This window comes from Nicrophorus vespilloides, unplaced genomic scaffold, assembly GCF_001412225.1.
Source record: "Nicrophorus vespilloides isolate i.1.1-1 unplaced genomic scaffold, Nicve_v1.0, whole genome shotgun sequence".
Taxonomy (NCBI): Eukaryota; Metazoa; Arthropoda; class Insecta; order Coleoptera; family Silphidae; genus Nicrophorus; species Nicrophorus vespilloides.
Window position 1 is genome coordinate 1 of NW_017097037.1, and position 9,314 is coordinate 9,314.

At 40.5% G+C, this 9,314-nt stretch overlaps 3 protein-coding genes across 17 annotated transcripts; all 3 read right to left on the reverse strand.

Annotated features, from left to right (window-relative positions):
- Nucleotides 1-686: 686 nt before the first annotated feature.
- Nucleotides 687-4,225, reverse strand: LOC108558732 (multivesicular body subunit 12A). Of its 15 annotated transcripts, none has more exons than XR_001890914.1 (7): nucleotides 4,139-4,225; nucleotides 2,918-3,052; nucleotides 2,491-2,638; nucleotides 2,200-2,425; nucleotides 1,764-2,139; nucleotides 1,540-1,704; nucleotides 687-1,125 (listed from the first exon to the last, which is right to left on the reverse strand). XR_001890914.1 is itself a non-coding variant. In XM_017915732.1 (6 exons), exons 2-6 carry the CDS (start codon nucleotides 3,002-3,004, stop codon nucleotides 1,612-1,614), a joined length of 930 nt encoding a protein of 309 aa, XP_017771221.1. In that variant the 5' UTR covers nucleotides 3,005-3,052; nucleotides 4,139-4,225; the 3' UTR covers nucleotides 1,455-1,611. The 15 variants fall into 15 exon arrangements, 13 of the variants coding, with proteins under 13 accessions (XP_017771221.1, XP_017771226.1, XP_017771228.1 ...); XR_001890915.1 differs by lacking the exon at nucleotides 687-1,125 and adding an exon at nucleotides 1,146-1,301; XM_017915732.1 differs by lacking the exon at nucleotides 687-1,125 and having other exon boundaries at nucleotides 1,455-1,704.
- Nucleotides 4,226-4,633: 408 nt separating this feature from the next.
- Nucleotides 4,634-6,651, reverse strand: LOC108558734 (60S ribosomal protein L5). Its single transcript, XM_017915746.1, has 3 exons — nucleotides 6,548-6,651; nucleotides 5,461-5,885; nucleotides 4,634-5,171 (listed from the first exon to the last, which is right to left on the reverse strand). Exons 1-3 carry the CDS (start codon nucleotides 6,548-6,550, stop codon nucleotides 4,703-4,705), a joined length of 897 nt encoding a protein of 298 aa, XP_017771235.1. The 5' UTR covers nucleotides 6,551-6,651; the 3' UTR covers nucleotides 4,634-4,702.
- Nucleotides 6,652-6,895: 244 nt separating this feature from the next.
- LOC108558726 (protein-associating with the carboxyl-terminal domain of ezrin) lies at nucleotides 6,896-9,219 on the reverse strand. The gene is made up of 5 exons (XM_017915724.1): nucleotides 8,919-9,219; nucleotides 8,526-8,851; nucleotides 8,349-8,467; nucleotides 7,767-8,287; nucleotides 6,896-7,704 (listed from the first exon to the last, which is right to left on the reverse strand). Exons 1-5 carry the CDS (start codon nucleotides 9,102-9,104, stop codon nucleotides 6,979-6,981), a joined length of 1,878 nt encoding a protein of 625 aa, XP_017771213.1. The 5' UTR covers nucleotides 9,105-9,219; the 3' UTR covers nucleotides 6,896-6,978.
- Nucleotides 9,220-9,314: the final 95 nt, after the last annotated feature.

A 9,314-nucleotide genomic window follows, 5' to 3' on the forward strand; every position in this document is an offset into this window, starting at 1 on the left:
TAAAAAAGTTTATTAGTTTTCGAGTTATTATCGAAAAACTGAAAACATCAATTTTGTGCAAATTCAATTCACTTTTTTTCCAATTTCTACAGCTCATAGCAAGCGACTCGGCAGCAGTACGAAGATGCCAATAGGCTCGTTGGAAAGGTGAGACATTCAGCTTTCATACGAGTGGTCGATGATGTAATTATCTTAAGGGGTTGTCGAGAAATTCACGTCGTTTCTCTGTTTTTTCAATATCTACAGTTCAAAGCAGGTGACACACGAAGATGTAGGCTGCAACCACACATACCGACTATTTCCTGATAATTCCGGCAGATGTCGTTGCTCGCCGTAATTGAAATGCATATAACTCGAAAGCGAATTGGTATTTAAATGATTAGACTAAAGTAATAATATTACATGTGTGCAAGCTCTATTTTGACAATTTTTTTTATTTAAATTAGAACGATTTTAAAGACGTGGATCGCCTACAACCTTTGAGATATTGCTAGCAGATGGCGCCAGCTGTCAGAACGATTGGGAGAAAATATAATTTACGCCTAAAGGGCAGGCAACCAAATATACACGTACACTTTGTAGAACAAATAAGAAAACAACGACTTAGATAATGGCCTGTATTTGAGTAAACTTGAGCTCCCAGAAGAATGTTATAAATGGATGTTGATCTTGATTAAACGGATTAAAATGAGGGCAAATGTTAATTTGTAGCTGCAATGGTATCCCCATAATTGATTAACAAACTTTGGTATTTTACAAATTAGTTGGGGGAAAATAGCGTCTTCGAAAATGGTCTGTATTTTCGTATACATTCACTCTCAAAAGAGTGTAAGGACTTAATGTTGATCTTGATTATAGAGAGATTGAAATGAGTGTAAATACATGTCTGTAGCTAACATAGTTTCGTCACAATTGATTATCAAACTTTGGTATTAGATAGCCTTCGAAAATGGCCTGCATTTTCGTAAGCACTTGCTCCTTAAAGTATATTGAAGATGAAAACGATCGTTGGGAGACGAACCTGAGAGTTGGAAATCATTCAACGGATAACTGCTAAATGCGTGCCCGAATATACCAACAAAACTTGTTGCAAATTGCTTAAGTTCTCTCTCTCTCTTTACACTTCTGAAATATAATGTAAAATATTTAATGTTAATGTTTGTATATTTATTACATAACAACGTACATCCGTGATCATGACAATTCACACATAATTCTAATGTTTATTATTTGCTCATTTTTAGGTCTTCGGGAGAAACGTAAAATTCGAATTCGTAAAATATTGAAACGAATAATTGGCACTAAAATATAACTTTTCAACTATGATAAATGTATTATAATGTATCACTATGAGTGTGTGTGTGTGTATATATAAATTTATACAAGTTAAAACATACAAAATAATTAATAATAATAATATTAAATATGACTAAAAAATATGACACGTAAAATAATAATAATAAGAAAAAATGAAGAAAAAGAGATTTTTGTTCGTAACAAATAATATAGGATAATTATTTAAGTGTATAAACGACATACCATGCAAAACGTAGTTCCGTAGTAAAAGAAATAAAATAATATACGTGGAGAATATACAGCAATTGATATGAATCAATTCACGTTCGTCCGTTCGAGTCGGAAATCGTAATTGTAATCCCTCATCAATTCGGACATTTTCCTCGATTTTACAATAGGGAGTTGAATCTGGAAAACGAATATACAAATACTATAAAACTGGGAAATATGATGATGAAGATGATTACCTTGTCGGCACTGCCGTTGCCGAATTTTGGATTGAGCGCAAAGGGAACGCCCTCGAGGCCGGCATAATTGGACGTCGAGCCAATCGTATTGTGAGCAGCTGGATGGTTCTGGACGTGGAGGGGAGGACTGAGCGGATATTGGCTGGGCGGCAACGGGGCGGGTCTCGAGGGTGTCTGGATCGGATTGAGGATCTCGTAATCGCCGTCGCCGTCGCTCAAATCCGGGTACATCGAAGTGCCTTTGGGTGGTAGAGGAGGTGGAGGCGCAGCACCACCTCGCTTCTGGTGACCGATCACGCCGTTCGACTGACTGGGAGAGGGGTTCGACGTCTGGATGTTGCCCATTTTGTAGCAGATCAGTAAACCGTTCAAATCTCTGAAATTGCGATTGCGAACTTAGTAGAAAATCTGAAATCTGAGTGGAAGAGCTTCTTACCCTGCTTGCACGAATCCGTCAGGTGCCTTCTTCAGTCTACTGCACACGATAATATCGGTGATGGCAAGTTGAGTGTTATACTTGGGCACCAACTTGTAGCAGAGCTGCTTCTTGCGCCAGGCCTTCTGCTCACTGTCCGCTGTCCTATTGAGCAAACTGTAGCCTTCCGATGGAACAGACTTTTCATTCAAAATACTCAGCTCCTTTAATACGAAGTCGGGTAATCCTAAAGAAAAAGTCATTGAAAGTCATCAGTCAAGCATAAGAAGAAAGGTTGTTGTTGTTGTGTACCTTCTGTTTTTGATATGCAGAGGTATCGGATGGACTTTTTCTTTAGGAAAGAACTTCCCTCTCGCCAGAGATCAGCATCCTGGTCCTGGTCGTGGGTCTTGCTGATGGCGTAAAATCCGGGTGGACACCTCTCCAAATTCTCGATTATCTAAGAGGAACGACCGACAGAACATGAAACAAACGAACTCGGTATATTATTAGTACTACTACTACTACGTATCATTTGCATGCAGACACAGACTGATATCCACTTGCTAATAATAATCTGACAGCTGAACGACAGAGAGAGAGAAAGGAAATAAACAAAAAGGACTGTTTTTTTAGGTTATTAAATAAACTGCTTCTTCTTCTTCATCATCTGCAGTTCTTTTGTTTTCGCTATGACAAGTACTTGATCTCGTATTATGAATGATTAATATGATCTTACCTGAAGCGAAGTGATTGGTCTGTCGTCCGGCAGCGTCTTTGATAACGAATCGAAGAGGAAAATGTTATTACTCTTCCTTTTGGACATCCTGTTCGCAGTTGGCAGTGATTGGTCGTCGTCGTCCTCGTCGTACTCCTGCAAGAGCAAAATAAAAAGAAGTAAACAACATCAATGGGTGGAATGCAATGTAATAATAATGGGGGGAAGAGCGAACGAAAGCAAACGAAAGGTCATTGGATATTATTCATTCATTCTCATCTCCGCCCAAATTTACTACCTGCCTTCCATGACGAGTGAACGAGCGAAATAGTGAGTGAATGAATAATAGGAAATAATGAAAAGTGTAAAATATTACGCAATCTTATTATCCGGAGAATCTCATCATCATCATCATGCCATGGCAACGCGAGAAGAAAAACAAACGCTAGCGAAATCCATCACCTACCTAACTAACTAACTACCTTCACTCGCGTCGCTCGTTAGGGTCAAGTTTAATGACCCTTCCTTCGTTCTCCTCCACCAACGCTCGCGCGAGTCAGACGGAGCGAAATTGAAATATTACAAGAACATGATGATTCAATTATAATTAATTGATGAGATGAGTCGAGAAGGGAGGAGGGGGTATCGCCGTTCTGTGCACGTAATTTGTATTTTTTCTGCGGTGCATCAACAACAACAAACACCAAAACAAAAACGCTCGCGGCTCACTCGAAATCGATCAATTTTCATCACTCGTCTGTAAAACAAAACAGGAAAATGAAAGTTACGCAAATAGATCCTGACATGAAAAACATTCATAGATAAAACGAAACGAAACGCACACAAAATAAATTGGAAGCGCGCCTACTCGACACGAAATACACACGCTTTTGTCAAGAATGTAACAACAATAATAATAGTAGTAGTAGTAATAGTAAAAGTTAAACTATCACGATAGTTAGAGCTATTAGATCAGATCTATTAATATAACGCGAAAGCTAAACGCAATAAAGTAACAAATATTTAAATTTTCTGTATTTTGTATATTGGGTTGCCTATATAAAAGATTACAACGGAAATGGTTATTGTAAGGAAAATTGGATATTTAAATAATGAATAAACATATCTTGCATTTCAATATATAATTGCTTTTAAACACACAATTATTCAATGAAAAATTGTATAGAAAATTGCAATTTGCAAAGCAAATAGAGTAATTAATTTGTTCTTGATGAAACTTACACTACAAATTCACTCACATGATCGCAAACTGACACTCACAGCCTTGTTGATGATCAAAATGCATTCTCCTCATACATCGCCACCACCACTTTCCTAACTGCATTTTAAATACATCCTACTACTACTGCTGCTGCTGTTTTTGTTCTCTTTTCTTCTTGCTTACTTGATTATGAACAGCAATTACATAGAACCATTAACATTGGTCAGACGATGAAATCGAATCCCCCCCCAAATAATGGAATGCATTTGCATAATCAATGTGGAATCATCGTTTCCTGTCTGCAACAAGAACATATGTTTAGATAGGATAGATAATTAAGGAATGTTTGAATGTACGATGTGTAATAGTAATCAATTCTTTAGCATCTTTTGCTATACATTTTCTCTTTTTCCTAAACAGTAACAAACATAGAACGTAACAATATGGGAAGGATTATTAATATTATTGATTTGAATATATTTATATATGGGTATAATAGTAATAGTAAATAGAGATTGTCGTATTGATTGGGAATCTTTATTATAGTAGATACGCTCAACGTATTACAGAAAAAAAAAATTGAATTAAGCTTCTCCCTGCGATTCGAGCTTCTTCAAGAAGGAAGCCTTCTTCTGGGCGATGCGGTTCTTGCGCTCGGACAGAGTCATCTTGACGCGGTTCCATCTCTTGAGGGTAGCCGGCTTGCGTTCCGGTTTCTTGTCGTGTCCAGGATCGGCGCGGATGGCCGCGTGCGCGTTCTTGTACATGTTCTCGATTTGGTCGGCGTTGATGCCCAGCTTGATGTACCTGCTGAACTGACGCTTGAACGCCTCTGGGTCCTCCTCCTCCAAGGACTTCATGTAATCGGCAACGTGCACACCGAAGATGTGGGCGCGATGGGCCTCGGCGTTGAAGGTCTTCGATTCGGCATCGTAGCCTGGGAACCTCTTGGTGGAGTGAGGAATGTTGAGTCCACCGTCGACGGCGCCCTTCATGGCGGCGAAGACGCGGGCACCGGTGGTGGTACGTTGAAGACCAGTATCCAAATAACATCTGCAAATCGTTACAATTAATATGTTTGCACACAATTCAAATCGAGAAATTAGAATGTATTGATATTATATATATCAGAGACACTTTCATATCAGTACACGGTGGTTAAGCTGAAACGTCAGGGGTCCCGATCTTATAAAACATAATTTCGGGTCCTTCTGAAACGACTTTGGCCTCCGAATCAGATGACGCGCATGTGTCAGGTAACTCATCACATTAGGGGGGGCATCATTCGATGCATCTTTTTCAGTTTTAATATAGTGATTTAATAGTAGAAATTATAAATTACCTGAAGGCAGCTGGGCCATCGTCAACGGATTCTACATTGTATTCGTCACCATCGACCTCCGTGTTTCCTTCATAGAGGGTGTCCAAGTTGAGCTTCTTGAGCAGACGACGGGCGCAGAGGAGACCGGTGGCGTAAGCAGCGGCGAAATTGGTCAAACCAACCTTGACACCGTACTTGGGCAACTCATGGGAGTATGCAGAGCAGATGATGTGATCACCCTCGATGCGGGAATACGCCACCTGGCAGGTGACATCCTTGTTGGAGAGACGCGCGATGAAACGGTACTTGGGGGTGTTGTATTTATTCTTGTCTTGGATGACCAAGCGTTTGCGGGCGTAGTAGTCAGTCCTTCCCTCACGACGCCTCTTGAACTTGACTTGGAAGCGCTTGAAGTACTGCTTATTCTTCACAACTTTAACGAAACCCTAAAAAAGAAAAACAACATAATATTAGCAACAGTTTCACTACTCAACTAAAACTAACAATTTTGGAAACAAAGATACATACATACATATAAGTTGTATATATTGCAATAATTAGGTCATGTTCTCATCTTGTAAACTATAACTACTGTCTTAATTTGCTCCAGACAATCTATCGATCATTAAATAAATCAACAGTTTGATGAGTTCGGAGACAAATTAAATTTCACTTTAGTCCAAAATCGACACAGCCGTGCTAGAGAAGAATTCTTCGCGTACGGCAGTAATTTGTTTGGACGTGGCCTTTTAGTCCACACAATAAATACATAAAAGATTGAACCATGACAACTTGAAACAAAACAAACACACATGGTAGCGTGTAAATAGAAGTTGAATCTAGTGAAATTAACAACATTTTCTTTTTACTAAAACCACGTATTCTGTACGATATATAACAAATACTCTATAGATTTGACAAACAACAATCGGCTAATTTCTTACAGTTAGCGTGTGTACGTGTGTGTATGTTATGGTTATGTTTTTTTGTCTTAAATATCTGGATACATCCGAATATTGATAAACTTAAATTCAGCGATTTATTTGTAAATCTTTAGAGTATGTACGTTGGAAGGATGCAGAGAGAATATTTCGAGGCTTTCGCTTACCATTTTGGAACTATTTTAATATAAATACACAAAACTCAATGGACTCTACGAGGCGAACGTCAGCCACCGCGGTCCGTATAGAAAGAGATAGAGTAGCGCATGCCCGGAAACCAGTAACTTCACTGACGTAAAACTCACCAGAACGAAATGCCAACTTGCAAAGAAAAATGTTACCGGCGTACATTTGGTTGCATATATATATATATAAAGATGATACATCATTAGGTCATGTTCTCAACTTGTAAACTATAACTACTGTCTTAATTTGATCTGATCATTATATAAATACGTTATAGTATAGGTCTAATATTGATAAAATAATTTGAAAGCGAATCTCGATATCGTTGCGAAATAATTTATAAAGTTTATTTACAATTTAAAAAAAAGAAAATCAACAGAAATGTATAATTGAGATCACAATCACATCATCGTTACGGATCCCAACCGTCGTCGTCGTCACCCCAACCGTCCTCCTGGTGGTCGTCGCTCTTCATCTCAAAGTTGAGCATGCCGTCGCCCTTCTCGTCCACGACGAATTTGGAGGAGGCCTCAATCACGGGCTCCATGTCCTGGAAGAAATCGATTTCCTCCTCGTTCTTTGCGCCAGAATGTTTCTGGTTCTTGATGTCAAGCTCGGCGATGTCTGGTAAAGAGATCGGTGCGGTAGACGGCATCTGCACTGCATCATTGTCATTAACATCATCATCTTCATCGTCGTCGTTGTTTCCCCAATCGTCCCAATTCTCTGCATCCTCCTGATGAGACGCGTACCGTCCACCGCTACCATCAACATCACCGTAATCCTGCTCCACTTGCATTCCTACCACCACCTCCTCAACATCCTCTTCCTCGACAGTGATTTCGACTTCGTCCGTCGAGGATTCTCCTTCTTCGCCGTCCGGACTGGGCCTCTCCGGAAGCTCCGAATCCCTGCGCAGAATCTCATTATCCAACGTAACGATCGGTTGTATCTGCTTATCCGTTTGTCTGCTAATTCTGCTCTTGCTCGACGCTACCATGGGTCTACCATCGTTGAAGAGTCTCGCACGGTTACCACCGATGACGGTGGCCGAACCGAGGATAGGAACGAGATCTGCTAAAGACCTCAGAGTCACCGCGACAAGATGATCATTCGTATCTTTGATGCCAACCAAAAGCTGCAACATTATAAACAATGTAACAAACGAACGAAAAAGGATCGAAAAAAGAACTATAGTACCTCCGGTAATATATGCGATTGCAGTTCGTCTTTGCTGAAGCAAGTCATGAAACCGTTCAGGTACTCGAGAAGAAGCAATCTGATCTGAGCGTCTCGCACTCTAAATATGTCCAGCAGCTTCGGCACGATGTGCTTCCGAAACGTGTCCAAACCGAAGAGAAAACTACCGTTCTTCTCGTCCTCGTCCTCCTCTGGTCTCGGGCTTAAAACGTACGGAATGACTTCAGCTTGAGCGCTCTTGTTCAGAAGGACCATCCGCGACAGCAGCAACGCACCCAATTGACTCGCAACGGTGGCTTCGTTGAAACCCCTCAACTTGTTCGTTAAACAGCCGAAGAATTCGTCCTTCTCACCGTCAGACTTCAACGGGAGTTCGGTCAGGAACGAGTGGATGTAGATGAACTCGTGATTGAAGAACGGATGGTCGAGGAGAGCAGACAGTTTCGGTCTTTGCGTTACGACGACGTTGTGCAGATCGTTTTTGCACATCTCCAGAAAATCCGTCAGAGATGGTACGGTTTCTGCAATTCAATAATTTAATACCGAATAACAATCCAATAAATCAACAACAGCAATAATTACCATCAGTTTTCTTCTTGAATACTTCATTGACTAATACAGCGAACGCGTAGATATCGACGCAATCCTTTCTGCTCCCTTGTATATTCTTGATCTCGTTGGGATCAATGGCTTTGCTGTACCTAATGTACAAAAATTTAGATTAATCCCATAGAACTGAATTTTTATTAATCTTTGTACCTGTGCGTTTTGGATTTGCATAGGTAATCTGCATTTGTATCCCTGAACTTGCACAGGTACTCCAGTCCACCCAACTTCCAAGCTCCGTCTTTGGTAATGTAAATCGAAGCGGTGCAGACGTTGTTGTGCGACGCCTCCGCAGTCTCGTGCAGAAACACGAGAGCCTTCAAAATGGAATGCAATCCGACGCAGATCTGCAGCGTGCTCTGTCCACCCAACATATGAGACAGAGGCTTCACGTTCTCCACAGCCAAATAGAATTTCGATCCCTTGCTCCACGACGAAATGTACTTTAATATGCAAGGGTGTCTGTGTATCATTAGATTCTACAAAAAAAAATAATCATCGCTTAGCTTAGCATTTCAAATTGTAAACGATCATAAATGACCGTACTTTGCTGGCCTTCTCCAATGGTGTGTTCGATATCCACAGAGATCCACCGATTAATGGTTCTCCGATGAACACAGAGACTGTGCTGTCCGTGTTGAATGTGGCCCTGTGATGGGACCAAAAGTCTGTGACTTCCACCGCCTTCTCCTCCACCTGCATTCCGGCCATGCGGGACTGGTCATTGCCCATCGCGTAATTGTCGGATGAGGGAATTTAACGACGTAAACAAAAAACCACTCACAGGGAGAACATAATAATGCATTTAAAACAGCTGTTCGGAGGAACGTAGGCAAACCGTGTCACACGTCAAACGTCAAATTGGGGATGTAGGCCACCAAATATGACCGACAAGAAATTTATACCAATTAGTAATTCAAAGATTAACAATAGTTTTACTTC

What these genes read in the sequence shown, in the direction of transcription:
- LOC108558732 (XM_017915732.1), bottom strand. Translation starts at nt 3,004, where the DNA reads ATGTCCAAAAGGAAGAGTAATAACATTTTCCTCTTCGATTCGTTATCA. An exon ending in GACCAATCACTTCGCTTCAG is followed by an intron (nt 2,639 to 2,917) that starts GTAAGATCATAT and finishes CGTTCCTCTTAG; the next exon opens with ATAATCGAGAATTTGGAGAG. An exon ending in GACGGATTCGTGCAAGCAGG is followed by an intron (nt 2,140 to 2,199) that starts GTAAGAAGCTCT and finishes TCGCAATTTCAG; the next exon opens with AGATTTGAACGGTTTACTGA.
- LOC108558734 (XM_017915746.1), bottom strand. An exon ending in GATGGCCCAGCTGCCTTCAG is followed by an intron (nt 5,172 to 5,460) that starts GTAATTTATAAT and finishes AACGATTTGCAG; the next exon opens with ATGTTATTTGGATACTGGTC.
- LOC108558726 (XM_017915724.1), bottom strand. Translation starts at nt 9,104, where the DNA reads ATGGGCAATGACCAGTCCCGCATGGCCGGAATGCAGGTGGAGGAGAAG. An exon ending in TGCAAATCCAAAACGCACAG is followed by an intron (nt 8,468 to 8,525) that starts GTACAAAGATTA and finishes TTTGTACATTAG; the next exon opens with GTACAGCAAAGCCATTGATC. An exon ending in ATTCAAGAAGAAAACTGATG is followed by an intron (nt 8,288 to 8,348) that starts GTAATTATTGCT and finishes ATTGAATTGCAG; the next exon opens with AAACCGTACCATCTCTGACG.